Source organism: Ursus arctos, unplaced genomic scaffold (genome assembly GCF_023065955.2).
Source record: "Ursus arctos isolate Adak ecotype North America unplaced genomic scaffold, UrsArc2.0 scaffold_3, whole genome shotgun sequence".
In the NCBI taxonomy this organism is placed as follows: Eukaryota; Metazoa; Chordata; class Mammalia; order Carnivora; family Ursidae; genus Ursus; species Ursus arctos.
This window is the reverse complement of record NW_026622985.1, coordinates 81,011,697-81,036,376: the sequence shown is the minus strand read 5'-3', so window position 1 is coordinate 81,036,376 and position 24,680 is coordinate 81,011,697. Positions and strand designations below refer to the sequence as shown.

At 49.2% G+C, this 24,680-nt stretch overlaps 2 protein-coding genes across 7 annotated transcripts in view; one reads left to right on the top strand and one right to left on the bottom strand.

Annotated features, from left to right (window-relative positions):
* COPG2 (COPI coat complex subunit gamma 2) overlaps window positions 1-24,680 on the top strand; it is a 112,651-nt gene that overhangs the window by 56,109 nt on the left and 31,862 nt on the right. For 2 of the 4 annotated variants that reach the window (XM_026511173.4, XM_026511163.3), the window contains exons 13-20: window positions 4,159-4,254; window positions 4,566-4,809; window positions 6,916-6,991; window positions 8,040-8,143; window positions 8,661-8,786; window positions 9,867-9,929; window positions 10,394-10,533; window positions 11,106-11,277. In XM_026511173.4, the coding sequence (XP_026366958.2) occupies window positions 4,159-4,254; window positions 4,566-4,809; window positions 6,916-6,991; window positions 8,040-8,143; window positions 8,661-8,786; window positions 9,867-9,929; window positions 10,394-10,533; window positions 11,106-11,277 (1,021 nt within the window). The remainder of the gene's footprint in view (window positions 1-4,158; window positions 4,255-4,565; window positions 4,810-6,915; window positions 6,992-8,039; window positions 8,144-8,660; window positions 8,787-9,866; window positions 9,930-10,393; window positions 10,534-11,105; window positions 11,278-24,680) is intronic. The other 2 variants (XM_048212810.2, XM_026511180.4) reach the window with 1 other exon arrangement.
* The window catches only part of MEST (mesoderm specific transcript), a 63,030-nt gene continuing 50,395 nt past the window's right edge, over window positions 12,046-24,680 (bottom strand). For all 3 annotated transcript variants that reach the window (XM_026511199.4, XM_026511192.4, XM_026511215.4), the window contains one exon: window positions 12,046-14,383. In XM_026511199.4, coding sequence (XP_026366984.1) covers window positions 14,297-14,383 — 87 coding nt within the window. In that variant the 3' untranslated portion in view covers window positions 12,046-14,296. The remainder of the gene's footprint in view (window positions 14,384-24,680) is intronic.

Below are 24,680 nucleotides of genomic sequence, written 5' to 3'. Positions count from 1 at the left end.
TGTTAAATTGTTATGAAGTCTGATTTATTAATTTCTTTCTTTCACTGTTATATATTGTCTTTGTCTACTTCCAGGCCTTAAAGATATTTCCTTATGCTTTCTAAGTATTTTACGGGTTCAGCTTTTACATTTTGGTCTATGATCCAATTTGAATACATAAATATTTATGTGTTGTGTGTGATAAGTTCAGGTTTTTTTCTATACCAATATCTAGTCATTCCAGGATAATTTGTTGAAAAAGTCTTTTTCCCCATAGGAGTGCTTTGGCATCTTTATCTGAAAAGCAGATAACTATATAATTGTAGGTATATATCTGGGTTCCTTATCACATTCTGTCAATCTATTTGTCAATCCTATGCCAGTACCATACTGTATTGATTAATGTAGCTTTATGGTACCTCTTAGATGTAAAGCAGTGTGGTCTTCCAGCTTTGTCCTTCTTTTAATATTCTAGGTCCTTTACATTTCCATATAAAATTTAGGGCCAGCTTATAATTTCTATAAAAAAAAGCCTGCTAGGATTATGATTGGAGTTATGTTGAATCTATAAATAAATCTGGGGAGAACTGACATCATAACAATATTCTTCCAGTTCATGAATATGGTATACCTCTCTCTTTATTTAGGTCTTCTTTAATTTCTCTGAGCAATGTCTTATAGCATTTACTCTATCGATCTTGCACATCTTTTGTTAAATTTATAGCTAAATATTTTATGCTTCTATATCCTATTAAAATTTCTGTTCTATCATTTGCTAGTAGTATATAAAAATACTTTTTTTTTTTTTTCGCTTTCCCATAACTTGGTATCCTTGCTGAGTACCCTTATTGGTTCCAGTAGTTGTTATGCAGTCCTTACAATGGTCTGTATAAATAATCGTGTCATCTGTGAATAGAGACAGTTTTACTTCTTCATTTCCAATCTAAATGCCTTCCCTTTCTTTTCTTGCCTTACTAAAATGACTAGAACTTCCACTATACTGTTGAATAGAACTGGTGAGAATCTGTCAGAGATGATCAGAACAATAAAATAAATTTCAGTTAAAAGAAAGTAGACAGATTTTATTTCATTCTTATTTCTCAATCAAGTATAGCTGGCTCTGTTTACTCTCTTCTGTATATCCAGATCTTTTTATTTATTTTTTAGAGAGAGTATGCAGGCACAGTGCGGGGAGGGGCAGAGGGAGAGGGAGAGAGAATCTTGGGTAGGCTGCATGCCCAGTGTGGAGCCTAATGAGGGGCTCTATCTCAGGACCCTGAGATCACGACCTGAGCCAAAATCAAGAGTCTGACTGAGTCACCCAGGCACCCCTGTATCTAGACTTTTAAGAAAACTTAGCCTATATATTTAAGTAGACATTTTGAATCTTGGGGGAACCTTAGGAGGTTATGAAGTTCACTGTGTAGTATAGCTTACTGAATGAGTCTCCTATGCTTAGGTATTTAGATAGTTTTCAGTATTTTGCAATTACAAATAATGCTGCAGTGGATAACCTGGTGTGTATATTTTCTTAAAATTTTGGAGGTGTGGCTCAGGGTCAGTTCCTAGAAGTTCATGTGCTAGGTTGAAGGGCAATATGTAGTCCATTTGTAGAGAATACAAACCAGCACGTATGAGTGCCGGTCTCCCCCCCAGCCTCATCAGTGGAGTGTATTGTGTGCTGAAGTTTTGCCAAACCTGATGGGTGAGAAAGTGATCTCATTGTAGTTTTAATGGTTTTTTCCTCTTATGAGGGAAGTTAAACATCTTTTTACATTTTTAAAGATCATTTAATATTTCTCTTTGAGTATCGTTTGTTCATCACTTTTCTCCATTTTCTGTAGGAATTTTGGTCTTTTGTTTCCTCAATTATTTCAAGTTTTTATATATTAGGGATATTAGTGCTTTATGAAATATGTTATTTTCCCCCAGTTTGTCATTTGTCTTTTCTTACTATGTCTTTTGTTGTGCCAAAGGTTATTTTTATGTTGTAAGATTTGTCAATCTTGTTGCATTTGACTTTGGGGTAATAGAAAGCTTTCCCTTCAGGGGCGTCTGGGTGGCTCAGCTGGTGAAGGGTTTTGGGCTCAGGTCATGATCTCAGGATCTTGAGATCAGGCCCCACGCTGAGCTCCATGCTGGTGGTGGAGCCTGCTTAGAGTTTTCTCTCTCCCTCTGTGTCTCCCCCGACTCTTTTAAAAAAAAAAAGAAAAGAAAAGAAAGAAAGAAAGAAAAGCTTTCCCTTCAGATTATAGGATCTGATTGCGTGAATCAGGATTCACCTGTGATTTCTTCCAGTGCAGGCACAGTACCATGTTTTCATTTAGGTCTGATACATTGGATTTTATTATTATATATGGTATGAGAAATGGATCTGATCTTATCTTTTTTCAGTGATTATCCAGTTGCCCTTCCCTCCAGTTTTATTTAAAAGACTGTCTTTGCCCCAGTGATTTGAGATGCCACCCTTATCATCCGCTAAAGTTCCATATGTATGTGGGTCTGTTTTGGGGCTTCCTAATCTGTTCTGTTGTTCATTTATTCACATATCAGTACCACACACTGTTTTAAATATACACGCTTTGAGGGCGCCTGGGTGGCACAGAGGTTAAGCTTCTGCCTTCGGCTCAGGGCGTGATCCCGGCGATCCGGGATCGAGCCCCACATCAGGCTCCTCTGCTGGGAGCCTGCTTCTTCCTCTCCCACTCCCCCTGCTTGTGTTCCCCCTCTCGCTGGCTGTCTCTATCTCTGTCAAATAAGTAAATAAATTCTTTAAAAAATAAATAAATAAATATACACGCTTTGTAGGGTGTATTAATCTCTCTCAGTCCCCTCACTTGGCTCTTTGTTTTCATTGTTTCCCTAGTTATTCTTACATGTTGATTTTTCCTTACGAGTTTTAGTATTAACTTGTCTAGCTTCATGAAGAATCTCATTGGCATTCTTCTTGGGATCACATCAAGCTATCTTGATATTGAGAAATCCTATCCAAGAACAAGGGATATCTTTTAATTTGTTCAAATCTGTTGTGCCTTTCAAGAAAATTTTGTAGTATTTTTGTCAGTTTTGAATGCTTTTAAAATGCTTTTCTTATTTTATCTTGTTTGTTGCTATTATAAATGATTGTACCCATTGTATCTTCTAACTGGTTATACATGTATATGTTCCCTTTGTATAGTGCAAGATGTCTTCTAGCCTTAGAAGATACAGAGTCTCCCTCTAAAAGTAAAGGGCAAGTTTCCACACAGCCCTAGAAGATACAGCCAGTGCTTTCCCTAGAGCAAAAAGCAAGCATGCTCACTGTCCAGGATAATAAAGACGTTTCCCTACAGCACAAAGGCCCGGCATGCTTACTGCCCTCTGTAAAATATTCGAGTTCCACACCTCAGGGTTCTTCTGTAACAAGAGCTACTGTGGCCCTTTTCACATTGCCCTCTGAGGAAACTGGCCTCAAAATGCTGATGCTTTAGCTACTGCTATTGCTGTATTTAATTGTCCTTCGTCTCTGATCCAGGAGTCTTGTGTTTTCTCTACCACAGTCCATGAAATTGTGGCAGACTAACTTGTTAGCTTGCGAGTAGGCGAAAGTCTCATACCCTGCTTCCTTCTTGACAGTGGTCTTCAAAGCTGTGGTAAAATTTTCCTGGAAAGCATTTTGTGAAGTAGTTCCTTGGTAATTTTCTGTTTCTTCTATGGAAACATCAGTCTGTTTATGCTTTTTAAAAAATTTAGAGAGAGCACAAGCACGAGCGAGCAGGGGGAAGGGACGGGGAGAGGGAGAGAGAGAATCTCAAGTAGACTCCTGAGCTGAGCACACAGCCCGATGTGGGGCTTGATCTCATGACTGCGAGATCATGCCCTGAGCCCAAATCAAAAGTCGGATACTTAACCGACTGAGCCACCCAGGCGCCCCTTTGTTTTTTATCGATATTCCTCACTTTAAAAATTTTATGTGTTTATTGGCTTGGAGCAAAGGGATGGGGTCTCTTGAATAAACTTCATTTGTACATTGTTTTTTATTTTCCTTTGAGGTCTCCTTGCCCATCTTTCATGAAGAACCATTATTGCCATTCTAGATAACTATAGCGCCGCCTTAGCTTGCAGTAGGTAAGAGGGAAAGGATGCCTCGTAGCTAAAGGTGTAAAGATGAACGTCCTTTCTGTGTTTCTTTTTCCACAGGTGGTGGTTGTACAGGCAATTAGTGCTCTCTGTCAGAAATACCCTCGAAAGCACAGTGTCATGATGACTTTCCTCTCCAACATGCTCCGAGATGATGTAGGTAGACATGTTTTCATCATAGGACGTTGCTCTCTTAAATATTTATGATTCCCATGAAATATCGTAGTATTTAAAACAGCTTTTGCATCTCGGCCTGCCTCCAAAATGGTATGCTTGATTCTGGTTGCTGTGTTATCGTTACTAAACATGCTACTGTTTTAGTTTTCCCACTTGGAGAAAAAAAACACTTTTGTTTCTTTCAGAAGGGAAAGGAAAGGAAATTTGAATATTAGAAGCTTGAGCCTGGGAGTAGAAGCATTTCTCCAAAAAGCGTCCTCTGAATGAATGGCAGTTTTCTCTTTTGCCAGGGAGGCTTTGAATATAAGCGGGCCATTGTGGACTGCATAATCAGCATTGTGGAAGAGAACCCTGAGGGTAAAGAAGCAGGTCTAGCCCACCTTTGTGAATTCATTGAGGACTGTGAACACACTGTTCTGGCTACTAAGATTCTACACTTGTTGGGCAAGGAGGGCCCCAGAACGCCTGTCCCCTCCAAGTATATCCGCTTTATTTTTAATAGGGTCGTACTGGAGAATGAGGCTGTCAGAGCTGGTGAGTCACTGGAACACTGATACTGATGTAACTGCTAATCTCTGAAATGCTTAGTAACTCAAGGGGGTGGTGATGAATTTGGGAAATGAAGTTGCAAGGTCTATTTGACCGTAGGCTCTTGGAGCGTACTTGGGCCAGGCGCGCTGCTCTTCGTCTACTCCAATTTCCATCCTGATTTCTGCCTTATGTTGAGACAGATAACCCTTGACTTTCAGTACAATAGGAACACGGTGATGGGGGCGCCTGGGTGGCGCAGGCGTTAAGCGTCTGCCTTCAGCTCAAGGCATGATGACCCCGGTCTGGGATCGAGCCCCACATCAGGCTCCTCCGCTGGGAGCCTGCTTCTTCCTCTCCCACTCCCCCTGCTTGTGTTCCCTCTCTCGCTGGCTGTCTCTATCTCTGTCAAATAAATTAAAAAAAAAAAAAAAAAAAAAGAATACGGTGATGGCATCATGCATTTTTCCCCAGTGATAGCCATCAGTATGAATATCTATGAATTGTGTGTGTGTTTATTTTAAGTGACTTTCCACAGGTCTTAGGAAACTTTTTTACTTCCTCCTTGCTCTCTCATCATTCCTTCCCCTTAGCATAGGAATAGGTGAGACTCTCTCCTATGTCGTTTCTTATTAGCTACTGACTAGACCTCCCCTGTCAGGTGAACTTGAAGCCGCTGTTACTAGCTGCCCCACGAATTTATTCTCCACTTTTTCTTCAACTTGCTGTAATCTCGCTCTCTCCCTTAAAAGCCCTCTGAAGCTACTATTTTTACAAATTACTTAGAAGCCAGTTGGACATGGTCAGTCACTGACGTTCTCACCTTTGTTCACCTCTCAAGAGCCCGATGGACTCTTGACTAGACACATCCGGAACCCCTCTCCCCGTGGTGTCCACAGGAGCCCCCGCATCTCCGGTCTCTCCCGGTCTGATTTATGGGGCCCCTCTTTCATTCCTTAGAACGCTAGTTTTTCTCGGGGCTCTGTCTTACGACACACGCTCTCTTCCCGGGGTGTCATCAGCGCTCCCCCGGTGTGCGCTGAGGTCGCAGTCCTGGATCTCTTTCTTGAACCCGTGTGTCCACTGCCTCAGGCACTTCAGGTTCAGCCCACACGCAGATCCTCCCCTTTACCATCCACTCGGTTGTGAAGACGGAGAGGCCTTCTGCTGTTTGGGAATTCCCACCTGCCGGCTGACAAAATGCCATCAATCCCGCCGCCTCACGGTTCTCCGTTCTCTTTTGTCTGTTTCCCAAGCGCTGCTTTGGGCTCCCCGCGCCCCCAGATCCCGACGGGGCGGACCGCGTGCAGGCCCACGGGCATCCAGTCCGTTCTCCACTCTCGGCCACCACGGTGGCCTTTGCGTACAGGACGTGCTTGCAGACGGGCTGTGGCGCAGTCGGCTACGAATACACCCGTTTCCCCTGCACGTGACGTCCACTCCTAAGAATTCCGCGGCGCGCGCTTACCTGCGTTGTTCTCCGCCTGCTCTGCCGCTGCCGTGGCCTCGCTCCCGGTCCATCAGGGGCCCTACGCGCGCTCTCCCCGCCTCTCCCTCTGGCGAGCGCTGCTGGCCTTCGGGCATCAGCGCCTCGGCTCCCCCAGCAGTTCTAAGGGCCTCTCTCTGGAGGTCGTTCTCCCAAGACTTGCTCCGCTGCGCTGTCGTCCCGCGTCCCTCGCCGGTCCTCTCCGCTGGAGTACAACTCCTGCGGGTCGGAACCGTGTCTTTTCGCGCCCCCGGCACCTAGCACCACTCCTGACAAAAGTTAGGTGCGCGAGGGATCTTGACTGAAGTGCAGTTCAACAGCAGGGTTTCTTAGGATGCTTGGGGCTGGTGGTTTGAGTTAGAGCCGAATTCCATCCCGCGGCGTACAAGGGGCCGTGGTCCGAGTGGAGGGGAGCTCATGTAAGAAATAAATAGGATTCTTTTTCCTCAGTGCCTGGAGAATTTTACTATTCATAGCTCTCTTGGGCCTGCAGTTTTCTAGTTATGCTCATGTGGATCAAAGAAATAAAATCAAGAAACACACTTTTTTTTTTTTTGAATGATTATTGCTTAACTCTGAGACACCAATACAGTATTTACGTTGTTTTGTTTCATGCTTCATTATAGCCGCTGTGAGTGCTTTGGCTAAATTTGGGGCTCAAAATGAGAATCTTCTCCCAAGCATCCTTGTGCTCTTACAAAGGTAAGTAAAACAATGTCTTTTTTTTTTTTTTTTTTTTAAAGAACACTGTGTGGCTGAATAAAGAATTCCTCATATCAAATGCTTTGTGGGGCCTGGGAGTAGAACTGATGGAGTGAGTCAAGGGCACTGGCATGTCTGTTCCCTTTCTAGTAATTTTGCGTGTGCTTGTGTACGTGTGATTTTGACTTTGAATCTCTGTTGTGTGAGTGTGAGGAAGTAACTTAAATGCCTGTGCCTCAGTTGGCATAATCGGGGCCAACCTCAGAGTGACTCACTGTGGAGAGTTGAAAAAGCAGCTTTTCTTGGTTTCCATGACTCCCTAGTTGATGAGGAAAAGACCTGCTTTTGCAAGTACCCTGCGATTACATCTTGTAATTGAAGCAGAAAAATTACAAGCCAAAGGCTGGCTGGTTGAAATAAAACAAATTGCCATCTGAGTAGTAACAATGCCTGGATTCTGAAAACTTGTTAGTATCCTTGGAAAGCAGAATATTCCCATCTCTTAATTTTAAAGAAGTCTAAGCCTACCAGGGGCATGTGGTTGCATATTCAAGAATAGACCCCAAACTGCTGTCTCATGTTGTCGTAGCCTTCCTGATTATTCTGATGCCTCCGCGTGTAGTGCTTCTGGTTCGGAACGACCCTATTTCTTTCTTTTTTTTTAAAGATTTTATTTATTTGACAGAGAGAGACAGCCAGCGAGAGAGGGAACACAAGCAGGGGGAGTGGGAGAGGAAGAAGCAGGCTCCCAGCAGAGGAGCCTGATGTGGGGCTCGATCCCAGAACGCCGGCATCATGCCCTGAGCCGAAGGCAGATGCTTAACGACTGCGCCACCCAAGCGCCCTAGGAACGACCTTATTTCTTTACCAATTTAGAACAATCTCCCAAATTTATGGAGATTGTAGGGTCCACCGTTGGCTGTTGGACGGCTCATTTACAAAGGTGGTGTCCGAGGGCCTGAGCTGTGCCCGTCAGGTGTGGTGGTAAAGAAGGCTATTGGAAGTTTTTAGGGTACCGTGACATGCCTCTTCTGTGTCCCCTGGACAGGTGTATGATGGATACCGACGATGAGGTTCGGGACAGGGCTACTTTCTATCTGAACGTGCTACAGCAGAGGCAGATGGCACTGAATGCTACCTATATCTTCAATGGTCAGTGAGAGCCAAGGATGGAGACAACTACACTTTTGTTCCCCAAATGGTGTCTTGGAAGCCTTATCTCCTGATTTGTGTACGAGCCCACTGCGTTAGGCACAATGCTTGTTTTTTGTTTGTTTTTTTGTTTGATCTTTGAACGCACTTCCATTTCTAGGGGAACCTAAAGTATGTAAGGGCCCGAGGAACATGGCTTGTTACTGGTTCTCCTTGAGCTTCCTCTTGGTTGGGTTTACCTTTTTTTTCTTACGTTATGATTGTTCCCACAGGGCTAAGTTGCTTTCTCTTCCGAAAGGTACTTAATAATTTGTTGGAAATTTTTATGCTCTGCTCTCATGTTGCCTTGGGCAAAATGATTAAGGCAGTTTTATAAAACAGCTCCATTTTTAATGATTTCAGTTATAAAGTCTATGGTTTTACCTTTCTCTTTCGTCAGAAAGCTTAGGTAAATATCATAAATCTGGGCCTGTCTGGACCCCAGGATTGGTAGGATGCTGAGATTTCTCTTTCGTAGGCCTCACGGTCTCTGTGCCAGGGATGGAGAAGGCCCTCCACCAGTACACGCTGGAGCCTTCCGAGAAGCCCTTTGACATGAAGTCTATTCCTCTTGCTATGGCTCCCGTGTTCGAGCAGAAAGCAGGTAATGGGAACGCTTAACTGTTAGCTTTTCTACGTGTGAGTAGTTTTACAGCCGTCAAATATGCTGTTATTGTATTTTCTCAAATACTACTTTTGTTTAATTGTCGCTCCTAAGTCTTATGGCACTAAGATGGATGTATTTTTTTTTAATTAGGGTTTTAAATAGTTTCTTCCTGGGGCGCCTGGGTGGCTCAGTTCGTTGAGCGTCCAACTCATGGTCTTGGCTCAGGCCATGGTCTCAGGGTCAGGAGAGCGAGAGTGAGATCGAGCCCCACGCTGGCTCCGCGCTCAGTGGGGGGAGTCTGCTTGAAACATTCCCTCTGCCCCTCCCTATATTTGCATGCGTGCATGCGTGCTCTCTCTCTCTCAGGTAATTATAAATCTTTAAAAAAATTTAAAAGTTTCCCCCTGGCTTTTGCATAGAATATGAAGCATGACCCAGATTGAGTGTTTTCTTCTTCTTCTTCTTCTTTTTTTTTTTTTTTTTTTAAGATTTTATTTATTTATTTGACAGAGATAGAGTCAGCCAGCGAGAGAGGGAACACAGGCAGGGGGAGTGGGAGAGGAAGAAGCAGGCTCATAGCGGAGGAGCCTGATGTGGGGCTCGATCCCAGAACGCCGGGATCACGCCCTGAGCCGAAGGCAGACGCTTTAACCACTGTGCCACCCAGGCGCCCCAAGTGTTTTTCTTCTTTTAATGCTAAGTCTTACAGCCTTTGAAATTAGTGGTCACTGTGTGTCTCAGAACAGTGTTACCTCCCTTTTTGTTTTCTGAAATTAGTAGTCTTCGTTAATTTTGCGACTGGAGGTTTGCTGTGAAAGAATATATGGGACAAAAGCATAAAAAATATTTGCAAAGAATATCTAACTTTAAAACTTGATTATTTCACAAAATACGTTCACTAAATACATTTTAATTTGAGCATCTCCCTAAAAAAGATGACAAAGAACCTACTGGTATGATTTAGGAATAGCTCCTTATATATGTGCTAGAAGTTTCCGCCCTCATTTCTTTCTGTCTGCATTTTTAGCTTGATAGTGGGAGGGAAACTCACTTGATTGCTCATATCTGTCTTTATAGAAATCATGTTTGTAGCCACCAAGCCAGAGAAGTTCGCTCCTTCCAGGCAAGACATTTTCCAAGGTATGATGATTTGATGTGTAGAAGTAATAGTCTTGCATCCCAAGCATTGTAAATATAATGAAGTCCACTACTTTTATTCAAAGTGATTCTCAGTTCAGTACAGGAAATCTTCATATGACTGCTTATCTGTTGTTACAGGTGACAGTTGCCGGGGCTACCTGGAGTCCATGGGACTTTGCAATTTCCAACTGCTAACTTACAGGGAATATTGTCCTTACTCTCTATCTTGGTTAACAGGAAACTCAAATTCTACAAAATTAGGAATTTAGTTTCTTTTTTTTTTTTTTCCTTTGTAGTAATTCAGTATATAAACTCTCTTAAAAGATTATTTCACTAAAGCTTGGGACATATTAATTGAAACTTCAACTGTGACTAAGGCAGTGGAAATTTAAAACATCTTAGGTACTCAGAGCAATGTCTTTTCCTCTCTCATGTTACTTTTTCCTTATCTCTTTTCTGAAAAGAACAATTGGCTGCCATTCCCGAGTTTATGGACCTAGGACCCTTGTTCAAGTCTTCTGAGCCTGTTCAACTTACGGAAGCAGAGACAGAATATTTTGTCCGTTGTATCAAGCACGTGTTTACCAATCACATCGTGTTCCAGGTGAGGGAAGTGCCGCCATCTGCTCCCATGGTGGCTCCGTGTGCTCGGGGACGAGTATTGATTCCCCTTCAGTTTATGATTCTAGCTGCTTCCTACTGAGAAGTAACTTGGCCCCATTTCTGGGTGTTTTCCCTAACTCCATAGCTATAGAAATCCCTTCATATGATGGTTAAAATTTAAAAGGACATAAAACTGAAATGTCTGAAGAAGTCAGCCAACATCAAGTATAACCTATTTAAAAATAATCATCTTAGATCTAACATCAGGGTAAATTAAGTGGGTTGTTCCAAGAACTTGGATTTCCATTTGATTCTTAGCTATCAGACTTCTACCATCTTGTTGGGTAGAACTCAGTCTCAGGAAAGAGAAGAAACTGACGAATAAAAGAAACAAAAGGAACTCAAGTCAACCCGTTGCCTCAAGAAAAATCTTCGGAGGAGACCTGCAGGACGGTTCAGAGAGGGAAAGGCTAGTGGATTCCAGAACGGAGTCATGGGTCATGGGTGGGAAGGGACAACTTGCTTGAGAACAGTCGTTAGCCTTCATAACTTTGCTGCCTGGTGACTTTTCAGTTTGACTGTACCAATACTCTTAACGACCAGCTGCTGGAGAAGGTGACTGTGCAGATGGAGCCGTCGGAGTCCTACGAGGTGCTGTGTTGCCTCCCAGCCCCCAGCCTCGCTTACAATCAGCCAGGAATATGTTACACTCTGGTTCGCCTGCCTGATGATGACTCGACAGCAGGTACGAACCCACAGGAGGGAGGAGAGAGGAGTAAGAATGCGTCACAACTTGAGCTCTTAACTGTCGGGGCAAATCTGTGGTTCTTTTCCAAAATGAAATATGGCTCTTTTCCAAAATGAAATATGACAGTGACGGTATATTTATATTTATAAAAGTATTGCTGCAGAAATATTAATTTTATAACTAAGTGTCTGAGTAGCAATATTTGCTGGACGTTTAATGTTAAAAACTGAACGTATACAATGGTAGCTCAGAAAGGAACAGGCTTCCTGGTGGCACAGTGTGAACCACGAATGAGGGTTCACGTACCTGATGTCTCCTGGGAAGGATGATGGCCTCCTCCTCCCTGATGTTTGTTTCCGGGGCATCCTAAGGACTTGGTATTTAGTAGGTCCATGGCATTTTCAAATAATTGTTTCTGGGGTCTTATAGCACATGGCTGGTGTCTGAGAGTACGTCTCATCCTGGTGAGTGGCTTAGCCAACTTCCGTGTATCCACATCTGAGAAGGGCATTGTAATTCCCTCCTTGACCCATAGGTAGCCTTGAGAGAGGGGCGGGGAGGCCTAGGAAGGAGGGCCGACTGCTAGGACCAGTGGTGTCTACAAATTTGGGGTTTGAGGTCTTGTGACTACCTCTTGTGAATGTCACGTTTCTGTTGTACTTGATTTCTTTTCCCATTTTCCCACCTGAATTCTTCTCTTCCTGCATTCACTCCACATCTTGACACTGTTACCCAGTTTTTACAGAAATAAGCACACATATTGCATTTATGTTTTGAACAATTTTTATTACTAGTACAGGAAAAAACAATTTTTACTACTAGTACACAAAAAAACAATTTTTACTACTGGTACACGAAGAAACAATTTTTACTACTGGTACAGGAAAAAACAAGTTAACAAAATTCACAAATACTGGGGAAAGAAGTTAAAGAGTTACAAGAAATCGTAAAAGTACTAGTAAATAGTTATCCCTGGTCATCATTCAGTTCTGTCTGGGGCTTAACCGGCCTTCTCTTAGCCCCTCTCCCAACTCCCTTTTTAGATGTTGCTTCTGGGAGCCCCTGCCCAATCTCCTCTGTGTTGGACGATAGACCAGGCTACTCACTCTAGCACGAGGTAGATTCAAGTTGGCACCATTGCTGGGTCTGAATCCCAGGTGGTTCCCTCTGGCCCTCGGCGGACCTGCACTTCTCCTCTGCAGCCACTGTGGATCCATAACCCCCTGGGTAGGAAGGCACTTTCCTATCTGGCCTCCAGTATTTCTCCTTCAAGCATCAGGCCATCTGACTTTGACTTTTAATCACCTCCTTTATCCCTTTATGAAGTTTCTCTAGCTCCATCCCCTTTTGGCTTCTCTTTCTCTCCTGGTCTGTTTCCCTCTGGTTACATTTGTCTAAAGTACGTCCACCAGCCACTGATGAAGCTGGCTGTACTCTTAAGTCAACTAGTTTTATTTATTACCCTTGTTCCAAACCAGTGTCAGGGCTCAGTCCTAACATAGCCCTGTGGCTTCAGCCATCATCCTGGGAAACTGCATGGTATCATTTTTTTTTTTTTTCCCAATAGCCACCTCTCCTTTTTTCAGAATTCCTCCCCTTATTGTACTTCTAAGGTTTCTGTTTTTTTAAGGGATGCCATTACTTTGCAACTTAATTTTAAAGGGAAGTGAAATGCTGAACTCACTGAAGAATCCAACTCTTCCCAACTGAGAATACTAGCTCCTCCCATTTCCCCAGGTCCCCTTGGATAATTGATAACTCAGGTGCCTCACACCCCAGGGAGTGGTCTTAACAGAATACAAGAAATACAAGTTTACAATATCGAAATACAGAAAACAACAATATCGAAATTACAGAAATTACATTGTACAGGAGAAAACAACCACAACAATAAGAGAAAACGTATCTACCAAGAGAAGAAGCATAGGGAAAGTTTTCTCACCCCTCCTGTCTAAGGAGTTAATTTATTTTTAAAACGTAGATCTTACAAATTAGCCCAGAGGTTTCAACCTTTGGTCTGCTGGCTATGGACTCTTTTGCTTGATGGTTTGTTAGTATTTTGTTTATAAAAATTTGGCACTTGGAGAATTTTGTTTCCTGTTAAATTTTTCAAAGGGTTTTGCTGATTGGCATTAAACTCTCGTTTAGAGTTATAAACTCTTGTCCTTGCATTTTGGAGAAAAGAAATGGAATTTTGTCTCAACACTCGGACCTTTAGAACTTACTTGTTTGTAGTCAATTTATATTTGACTCATCATACACCTGCTTAAAACCAAACTCCTTTCTATTCTTTAGTCTTGGTCAGAAATTCTCACATTTTTAATCTATAGCCAATTCAGAGTCTTTGCTGTGCAAAGAACGGAAGTGAAATACCAGGGCATAGATGGTAATAAGAGTCTTCTACCGCCCCCCCCCTTTTGCATTTTCCCCACTGCAAATACTATTAATTTTTCCAACCACCTGAAGATCTATACATCACTTCTACTAATTGCAAAAACTATATTTTTCATACAACCACGGACGACAAAAGAAATGACACAGATTGCAATTTCTATCAACTTGAACACCGTATATAGCATAAGAGAGAGACAGAGATTTGGGAGATAGATCGGGATCTGGATTTTGACTGCTACATATGGACTGGGTAACTTAGACAGATTATTAATTCTCTGTAAACCTTTTAGGACTGTTATAAGGATGAAATGAAATTAAATAAGATGATTAGCATGGTACCAGACACATAGTAAATACTCAATAAATAGAAGTTGTTATTGCTTCAATTCGAGAACTACCCACTTTCTCCCTTAGCTTCTTTAAAATCAAGTCTTCCACAGTTCACAGGACACACGCCCTCCAACCTCCAAAGAGTTGTTCCAGCAATTATCCCGATCTTGGCTGTATCTTTAAACTTTCTCTCTCCCCCTTACTGTATTTGTGTACAAAAAAACCTAAACCCTATCTGACAACTTTTACCTGAACCCAGCATCGAGATGGCCCCGTAAGTCCTTCCCTCAAGTCACGGGCAGCGTGTGGGAAGAGTTCGCGGCATCACAGACCTCAGCTCAGTGGGTCCTGCTGGTCTTCTGTCCTCCAGCTGCTGCCCCTTTATGCAGAAACGTTTAGAAAAGCTTTCAGGGCAGCATCTTTTCTTAGCGTGCTTTCCCACTCAGCAGCTTCCTTTGCCCTGAGGCTTTCTGGCACTCCCAGATGAGGTGTGCAACATTCTACAAATCTTTCCTCTTGCTGCGCCTCGAGGACGGCCCCTGTCTGTTGAACTCCTTGTCCCACTCCTTATTTAGAAGCACTGGGACCCCTCTATCGCTTGTATTGTGGGACTGTCCGGCCTTAGTGCGTCACACTTCTCATCTCAGACCACCTCAGCCCCTTTCAGTAACTCACCGAAAAAGTCGGCAATGGACAATGTCCACCCTAAGACCCAGCTGAACAGTAGCGCTGTAGGAGTCTCTGTCTGTCATGAGGGACACTGACGACCACTCGTAACTCATGTCTGCGGCTGAGCTTGACTCTGCCGGCACTTCCTTGACCCCCATTCTCACTTAAGGTACCGCCGGATTCTGATGGGGTCTGAGCCCCCCCACCCCCCCAATCTGTAGTCTCCATTCCATTGTTTGGTGTTTGATACTAATATTCATGACACTGGATGAACTCATGACACTGGATGAACAGCTTCAGTGAACTGAAACAGATCTCAGAGTTTTTTGCTTTTACCCACCTCCAGCCACTGTGGGATCCTTATTCATGACCCTCATGAAACTTTGCATTCCTCCAAGCTAAGCACATATTCCGTAATTTTACTCAAATACTAAAAAAGTAGGACAGATAGAACATTACTATTCAACCACCACTTCCTCTGCCTCAACCATGGAATGGTATCAGTCTAGCCTTAGGATCACTGTTCCTCCAGTTTGACCCATTATGAGATTGGCCAAGATTCCCAGTCTCCGATCTCCTTATTCACCGGCTCATTGATCTTGTCACCAATCCGGCTCTCCTCAAATACACTGAAATTTCTAACATTCCCTTCTCGGCTTACTTTCAGCCTGTCTTCCCGTTCTGCTTACATGCTCCCTTGTCACACCATCATCAAGGTACAAATCTGTATTGCTGCCTTTCTTACATGATAACATCTCTCCAGAAGGCAACATAAACATGGCATATCCACCCATTTCCTCTTCTCCCTTCTTTTGGCCTAAGGAAAAAACCTCTGCTTGTTTGTAGCACTCAGGCTTGGTTCCACTTGGGAACTTCCTCCTTAACCTGTCTCGTGACTCAGAATCCCTCTAATGACTTAACACGCATCTTCATCTTTGGACACCGGAAGCACCTGAAGGACCTTGAGGCTCCACCCCATGCATTTCTCTCCAGATGATACTACATTATTCTCCTGGGTCTACCCGCTTCCATGTGATGATCTGAGAGAGTTTGCAGGCAGGTGCCTATCTTCCTACAACAATATATTTTTATATATTTCTCCCAATTTCCTTTATCCCGTTAACGGTGATCAAGTTAACGGGCAGCACTGTGCACCATAACCATCAGAACGTTGCTCAGTAATTCTGAAAATTATTTAAGAAGTATACTGTCAGCTTAATTCCAATTTCATTTTAACCACCTCTCTTTCCATTTTTCCCCTGCTCATTTCCATTGGAAAAACAGTAAATAATAGTGTGTCACCGTCTACCGCATGCGTACTTACCAGCGCTCGGTACGGTGCTCGCAAGGTCCAGTGAACCGCCCTGGAGCACCCGAGCCTTATGCTCGGCTGACCTGCAGCCTGTCCTCTGGAAAGAGTCTGCGCGGTCTGCCGTCCCGTCACGGGCGCTTGCCCGCAGAGAGAACGGCAGCCGCTGACTCTGACATTTCGCTAGTGTGCCCCTGCCGTCTGGTCTCAGTACCACACGTGCCTTTCCTCTTGCCCCCAGAGCTGCCGATGTCCCCGGATAGGGAGTTCTTCAGGGCACTGTTCCATTCTCGGTGAGGCCCCGTTACCCGGCCCGAGCGCTTCAGGCGACCAGAGGTTCTCTACTCCTCCACGCACCTAGGCCTTTCTTGACCCATCTGCTCCCGTGACGCGCCCTGCACCCTCGACCACGTTCTCGTGGCTCCAGTGTCTGTCTGTCTCACACGCTGTGTGATGGATCACTGTGCTCACAGACAGACTCTCTGCTCCCTCCTCAGCATCGTGTCTGACTTCGCTACCGCCTGCCGGGCACGTGAAGGAGTCACAGCTCTGTCCTTCACGTGGGCTCCCTCCCTGACCTGCGCTCCCGCACCCTGGGTGACCAGCTGCTTCATGCCCATGTGCTGTACTGAATCCGTCTGCTGCTGAGCTCACCACTAAACCCTCTCTCTTTTCAGCTCTGCCATTTTGGACGAGGTCACTCTCTGGGCTTTTCCCTGACCTTTCATCTTCTCGCCGTCCCCCCTGCACTGACAGGCTTGTCTCCAGCGCTTTAAATGGGCCACCACCTCTACCATCTCGTCCTCCCCTGGCCTCCTCCCTGCTCTCCCACGGTCCTCACCAACTGCGCTCTTCCTCCTGCACGGGCTTCCTCACGCCCTTGTGCCCACACGGGGGACACAGCTCCTGGTCCCTCCACGTCCACTCCCTCCTCTGGACTCTCTGCCACCCTCTTGGCACAGGGCATTCCCTGATCCTCTACTAGCCTCTCCCGCCTTCCCTGCCAGGCACCATCACCTGTCCTTTGTCACTCTTCTCGCCCTGTGGACCCCCCCCTCTGCTCTCGCACACCCTCCCCCCTGCTGCAGACTGCTCCCCTGCCCCACCTCCAGGGCCCGGCTCCGTGCCCCTCCTGCCTGGCGTCTCGAGTGCCTACCTGGCAAAGGGACTGTCCTGTGACCTGAGCCACCTGACATTCCCCCGGCCACCCTCTGGGAGTCATCCAGCCGGACTCCGGGGTCTTCCCTGCCGCGCGCTCCCTCCTCCATCCCTCACCCACCGCTCAGCCCAGGTCAGTCGTCTTTGCCTCAGACATCGGGTACCGACCCCGCGCTCCGCCTTCCTCTTCAGGTGTCCTCAGCTAGTCTGCACTCCTGCGCACTGACAGGAAGTCCCAGCCTTCACCGCCCCCCCCCCCCCCACACACATCATACCAGAGGCCTTCTTGGCTACATCCATTTGCTCGCTGTCTGCCTGGGCCGGGGGCCTTCTCCCCACGTCTCACAGCCCTGACTCTGATGCCCACCCCGTCACCTACCCCGGCCCAGGGCTCCCCTGCTCAAGCGTCACCTCTCTGCCCGCCTCCACTCGGCCCCTTCCACCCAGTGATTCTCACCCGAGGACCCATGACCCCCAAGACCGCCTATCAGCATCATCATCCGGGTGTGTTTTTGTGTTTGCTTTTGTGTTTTTTTGGGTTTGTTTTTGCACAGAGCAGAGCACTGCTCCCCCTCAGATGCTTTGATAGGCCTGCCTTGGGGGCCATGCCCACAGCCCCCCATCGGGTGAAAACCACCCCCCCATCCTCAGGAAGAATCACTGCAGTGGACACCCACCCCGACTCCCGCACTCTGCCTCCGCGCACCTCTAGCCGCCTGCTTCCATCAGCTGCCATGCACACTTCTCCTCCGAGCCCGGCCCCGCCCCAGCTGTTGGCACGGGCCTGGCTCTCCGCTCTTGGAACCCCGCGTGCCCTTCCACGTTTGCTCTGACAACCCCAGTGTGCACTAGAGCACTGTAGCACTGTTCTCTTCCTGCCCCCCCACCCCGCCGTGACACCCCACAGTGGTTGTCTCTTTCCCTAGCTTATCCCTCTTGATATAAGTCGGTGACACCGTCCCCCTGCAGAGCCTCGCCCCTCACGTCCCATGTCCCTCTGCGCCTCCTGCCAAGCCCACCTTCCCTTCCGCCCTTCCTGCAGCTGCTCTCCTGTGTCCTCTCCGGGTGGGCTCACCGGCTTTTCCCATGTTCTCTCTAGCCTCTGCTCATCGCCCTCACGTCGGATGTGTAATCAGTGCACAAGCTCAGTTTAAAAAGGCGCTTAATCTCTGTACCTGGAGTTTGGCCCAGGTCTCCCCACACCCTCCATGTACACCCACTGATCCTAACCCTGCCCTGCCATCAAAGCCAACTCCTGCCACTTAGAGGGACAGGTCCCACCTCCCACCCCGTCCCCTCCGGATCCGTAGTAAAGAGCCTGGCCTCGCCACAACATCCAAGGCTGTAGGAGCAGCCACCGCTACCCGCCTCTGTGTTCCCTCGTTCCTCCTGCCACCGGCTGGCCCGCCTCTCGGAGCTTCCCCCGGGAGGCACCTCGGACATGGGCCAGGATGCACTCTCTGCCTCCTCCCTCTTCTCTGCTCACCCTGTTGGTGTCCAGCCTGTCTCCCTCTCTCCTTCGTCCCCTGGGTGCCTCCCTTCACCTTGCCTGTCTGAGACGTGGCCCTCCCGTCACACTGCATCGAGGCCCCATGTGGACATGCCTTCCTGCAGCCTTTCCTCGTGGGCTGCACGTCTTCCCTTTCCCTCCTCAGCCCAGGAAAGAGCACCGGGCCTCTTCTCTAGGACCCGTGCATCTCAAGCTCCCCCAGAGCCTGTCGTGGAGTCCCATTGGGTCCTCCCTTCACCACCGGGGATGTGCTCCCTTCCCGGGACCTGCTCTCAGCTCACACTCTTTCCATCCCCTCAACAGACCACGTTCTCTCTGAAACCATCTGCTGTCGCGCATCTGATCCTTCCACTGGCTCTGACCCGCCCCCCTGCGTGAGGCTCCGTTTTCCCTCACCTCAGCCCACCTCACCTTCCTTCTTCCTCCCTCCTCCCTTTCGGTCAAGCCCTTGCCCATGGGACTTTACCCCAGGCCTGTACTTTCAGCTCGTCCACCTCCCCTGCTTCCATTCCTTCTCCACTGGGTCCCCTGATGCACCCCTGCCCAACGCCCTTGCTCTGCACACCCCACTGACATTGTGCAGATCCCCCTTCGCCCTCCAGCCCTCTTGGCCATGGGCTTTGGAGCCCATCCTGTTGCTCTCCATCCCAGGAAGCCTTGCCACCTCTGTTGTCCACCCGATGAAGCCTCTAAAACAAGTGTCCCCAGACCTCACCGCCCCCCCCACACACACCCCTCTGCTGCTGACATCAGCTTCCTGGGCTAAGCCTAAGGCACTGCACTGGTTGAAAGTTCCTTCTTACCCTCCACTGTACAGTCCCTGCCTCTTGCAAGCCCTGCAGCCCTCCAGCCTCCCTGAGACCGCACGCACAGATTCGGTGGCTGCTACAAACTGTCCCTTCTGCCTTGTGTTACCGCACACGCCTCCCCTCGGTGCATCCTTTCTCCCCACATAGCGGACTCCCAGCATGAGTCCATCCCGAGTCCCTGAAATGACCTGCCAGAGGTCTGTGCCGGCTTTGTCTTCCTGTGCCTTGCTGCCCCTCTTCCTCTGTTTACCTGTCATCGTGGCCCACTTCCCCTCCTGTTCTGAGGGCCCTAGTTTTCAAACACCCGGCCCATGGCATCTCTGCTCTGCTGCTGTCATCGGGCCTGAGGACCACACACGCCGCTCCTCTCCCCACTAAGCCCTGCTGACACCCCCGGTGGGAGCACTTCCGGCCACTGCCCTCTTTTCACCACTGCCCCCCTTACCGTCCCTGAGCCCCCTGTACATTCATGAGGTTCTCTGCCCCTGGACTCCTCTGAGCCAGCCTGCACCCCTCCTACTTCCTTCGAGGCCCCTCTCTCTCCCTGCTGGAAGCAGAAGCGCCTCACACAGTGCGTCCTCTGTTTCCTCTCCCACTCTTGTCTTCCAGAAACCTTCTCCTTCATCCTCAGCATCCCGCCCCACTTCCCCTGCCACCTTCCAGTCCTGCCGTGGGTCCGGTCGTCTCTTCCTTCACATCAGCTCTCTTCTGACCTGCCCTCATGCTCTTCGGCGGCCAAGCTCTTGGTCCCCAACCCGCTGTGCTGAACCCATCTGCTGCCCCCAAAATAATCTCCCCTTCTGTGTCTGCCATCCCGGAGACAGTGGTTGCTTCTCTGGACTTCTGTCTGACCTTTCGCTGTCTCCATACACCCTTCGCTGACAGGGCTGACTCCCGCCCTTTAAGTGAGCCTCTACCTTGACCACCTTACCCCCCGCCTTTTACACGGGCTTCCTCACCCCCTTGTGCCCACTCGGGGGACACGGCTCCTGGTCCCTCCACATCCACTCCCTCCTCCGGACTCTCTGCCACCCTCTCGGCACAGGGCATTCCCTGATCCTCTACTAGCCTCTCCCGCCCTCCCCGCCAGGCACCATCACCTGTCCTTTGTCACTCTTCTCGCCCTGTGGACCCCTCTCTGCTCTCGCACACCCTCCCCCCTGCTGCAGACTGCTCCCCTGCCCCACCTCCAGGGCCCGGCCCCGTGCCCCCCCTGCTTGGCGTCTCGACTGCATACCTGGCAAAGGGACTGTCCTGTGACCTGAGCCACCTGACATTCCCCTGGCCACCCTCTGGGAGTCGTCCAGCCGGACTCCAGGGTCTTCTCTTCCGCGCGCTCCCTCCTCCATCCCTCACCCACCGCTCAGCCCAGGTCAGTCGTCTTTGCCTCAGACATCGGGTACCGACCCCGCGCTCCGCCTTCCTCTTCAGGTGTCCTCAGCTAGTCTGCACTCCTGCGCACTGACAGGAAGTCCCAGCCTTCACCGCCCCCCCGCCCCACACACACACACATCATACCAGAGGCCTTCTTGGCTACATCCATTTGCTCACTGTCTGCCTGGGCCGGGGGCCTTCTCCCCACGTCTCACAGCCCTGACTCTGATGCCCACCCCGTCACCTACCCCGGCCCAGGGCTCCCCTGCTCAAGCGTCACCTCTCTGCCTGCCTCCACTCGGCCCCTTCCACCCAGTGATTCTCACCCGAGGACCCATGACCCCCAAGACCGCCTATCAGCATCATCGTCCGGGTGTGTTTTTGTGTTTGCTTTTGTGTGTTTTTGGGTTTGTTTTTGCACTGAGCAGAGCACTGCTCCCCCTCAGATGCTTTGATAGGCCTGCCTTGGGGGCTATGCCCACAGCCCCCCGTCGGGTGAAAACCACCCCCCCCATCCTCGGGAAGAATCGCTGCAGTGGACGCCCACCCCGACTCCGTGGGCCGCACTCTGACCTCGCACACCTCTAGCCTCCACCAGTTGTCACTGACACTGTTCCTCAATTTCCCAACATTTCCCCACACTCGGACATTGACCCGGCTCTGTCCTCTTGGAACCACCGCATCCCTTCCATATTTACTCTTTGACACTGGTGTGCCCCGAACGCCAGTGTCCATCTCCTCACACCGCACCCTCACAGCCCTCCCGCCCCACCCTTTGTGACACAAGGCACTGTAACAGTAGCTTTGGCCCTAGTCTTGTCCTTTCGGTGTTTGCCATTGTCCCTTTCACTAGGTTACCCCTCCCGATTTCAGACCCGTGACGCCGTCCCCCTGCAGAGCCTTGCTCCTGTGGTCCTCATGTCCCTCTATGGCTCCTGCCAAGCCCACTTCCATTCCACCTTTCCTGTAGCTGCTCTCCTTTGTCCTCTCGGGTGGATTCACTGGTCTTTTCTGCCCTCTCCTCAGCCTGTAGTCCTCATCCTCAACCTGGACCAAAAAGATGGTTTTCTCAGTACCTAGAGCATGGCTCATGTCTCCCCACCCCCACCCCTATGCCCACTGATCCCAACCCTACCCTCCCATAAACCCATGCCACACCCCAACCCAAATACCGTCCCCCAACCCGTCCCCCCTCCCATCACGATCCCCTCCTCCCGCCTGGACCCCATCTCCCGCCCCGACCCCACCGGATCCATAGTAGAGCCTGGCCAGAAATTATCCCCTTGCCACAACACTCAAGACTATAGGAGCAGCCACCGCTAGCCAGCCCTTCTCCCCCCTCCTTCCCCATGCCCCCGCCCCCACTGGAGGGCCCGCACTGGGAACTTCCTTCCGTTTGGCACCACTGGGAGCTGCCTGGATTCCTGCCTGTTACCTCCCTCTTCTCCTCGCTCCCCTGTTGGTGTCCAGCCTGTCTCCCTCTCTCCTTCATCCCCTGGGTGCCTCCCTTCACCTTGCCTGTCTGAGACGTGGCCCTCCCGTCACACTGCATCGAGGCCCCATGTGGACATGCCTTCCTGCAGCCTTTCCTCGTGGGCTGCACGTCTTCCCTTTTCCTCCTCAGCCCAGGAAAGCGCACCGGGCCTCTTCTCTAGGACCCGTGCATCTCAAGCTCCCCAAGAGCCTGTAGTCCCATTGGGTCCTCCCTTCACCACCGGGATGTGCTCCCTTCCCGGGACCTGCTTTCAGCTCACACTCTTTCCAACCGCTCAACAGGCCACGTTCTCTCTGAAACCATCTGCTGTCGCTCATCTCGTCCTTCCACTGGCTCTGACCTGCCCGCTGCGTGAGGCTCCCTTTTCCCTAGCCTCAGCCCACCTCACCTTCCTTCTTCCTCCCTCTTTCCTTTCAGTCAGGCACTTGCCAAAGGGCTTTTACCCCAGTTCTTCCACTTCCTCCTCTTCTTTCTTCCCTTGACTGGTGCTTCCTTCTCTCCATCAGGTCTGAGGACCCACCCCTGTCCATTGTGCTTGATCTCCCACTCCTCACTGACACAGTGCAGACCTCCTTTGCCCTCTTTCCCTCATTCCTTCCCCTCACGACACCCACCTGCAGACTGAAGACCCTCCTCTCACTCTCCATCCCATTGTGCCTCGCCCCATCTACTGTCCGTCAGAGGAAAGCAGTCCCCGAAGCCCCAGGCCCCGCTGTCTGCCCCCTTGTTCTCTCCTGTGCGCCTCACAAGCCTCATCGTCTTAGTCTAGACCTGTGACACTCCGCTGGTTTTAAAGGTCTTAGTCCTTCTCTGGTTCCCTGTGCGGTATCTCTGCTCCGTGCTAAACCTCTGTTCTTCAGCCCCGGGTTAGCTGAAGCACGTATTTGGTTATTAAAGCAAAATGTCCCAGGGCGCCTGAGTGGTTCAGTCGTTAAGCGTCTGCCTTCGGCTTAGGGCGTGATCCCGGCGTTCTGGGATCGAGCCCCACATAAGGCTCCTCCGCTGGGAGCCTGCTTCTTCCTCTCCCACTCCCCCTGCTTGTGTTCCCTCTCTCGCTGGCTGTCTCTATCTCTGTCGAATAAATAAAATCTTTAAAAAAAAAAAAAAAACCCCTTCCACCTTAGTTCCACCCACCCCCCCACCATTTCTAAGCAGATTTGCTACCCACACACTGGACTCCATCGACCTCAGTGACCCCGAGGTGACCTGTCATGGTTTCTGTGCAGGGTCTGTCTTTATGTGCAATGTTGCCCCACTGCTCTTTCACCTCAGTTATCGGGATGCCTTTCCGCTCCTGAGGGCCCCAGGCAGTCACGGGTCTACACTCTGGGGTGACAGCTCTGCTGAGCTCAGCGCTGTTGCTGCCCTGGCCCCCTACCCCACCCGCCACCCCTCTTGCCTTCAGAGACCTGCTGACGTCCCCAGACTGGGAGCTCCTCAGCCTTCCCCTATTCCATGGTGCATCCTTTACAGACCTGGAGTCCCTCATCTGGCCATGATTTTCTCCCCTCTTCCATTCTGCCTGTTGCTTTGTTTTCCCGTTAAGTTCCCTGACCTGACTCTCATCTGAAGGACCACCTTCCGTGGCTGCCTGAGAGTCCACAGTCTTTCTCTTTCCACGCTGGCTGCAGACTGACCTGGCTCGGCTCATCCCCTACATTTGCTCCTGCTCTTGTCTTCTAGAAACCTCTTCCTTTTCAGCATCCCATCCCACTTCCCCTCCACACGCCCATTGTGCCACAGATTTCCTACGCTTTCCTCGACATCGCCTGTTTCTGACGAGCCCTCTTGCTCCTCCTTGCTGTCAGCTTCATCCCCAACATGCTGTACTAAATCCGTCTCGTCCCAGTTCACCCAGGTGCGCCATTTTGGAGGGTGTTGCTTCCTTAAGTTCTTCTCTGAACTTTCATCGTCTTACCATGCATTCGCTTAGAGGGTTGTCTCCCAACATTTTCAGTGGGATACCACCTGTATCACCTCATCTGCCCCTGGCCGCCTATGTCTGCCGGGTTCCATGCTTGTCTTACCTATGCTGTGCTCCTCCCCCAGCATGGGCATCCTCATGCCTCTGCGCACTTTGGGGTGCACAGGTCCTGGTCCCTCCATGTCCACTCCCTCCTCTGGACTCTGCCACCCTCTCGGCACAGCGCATTCCCTGATCCTCTACTAGCCTCTCCCGCCCTCCCCGCCAGGCACCATCACCTGTCCTTTGTCACTCTTCTCACCCTGTGGACGCCCCTCTGCCCTCGCACACCCTCCCCCCTGCTGCAGACTGCTCCCCTGCCCCACCTCCAGGGCCCGGCTCCGTGCCCCTCCTGCCTGGCGTCTCGACTGCCTACCTGGCAAAGGGAC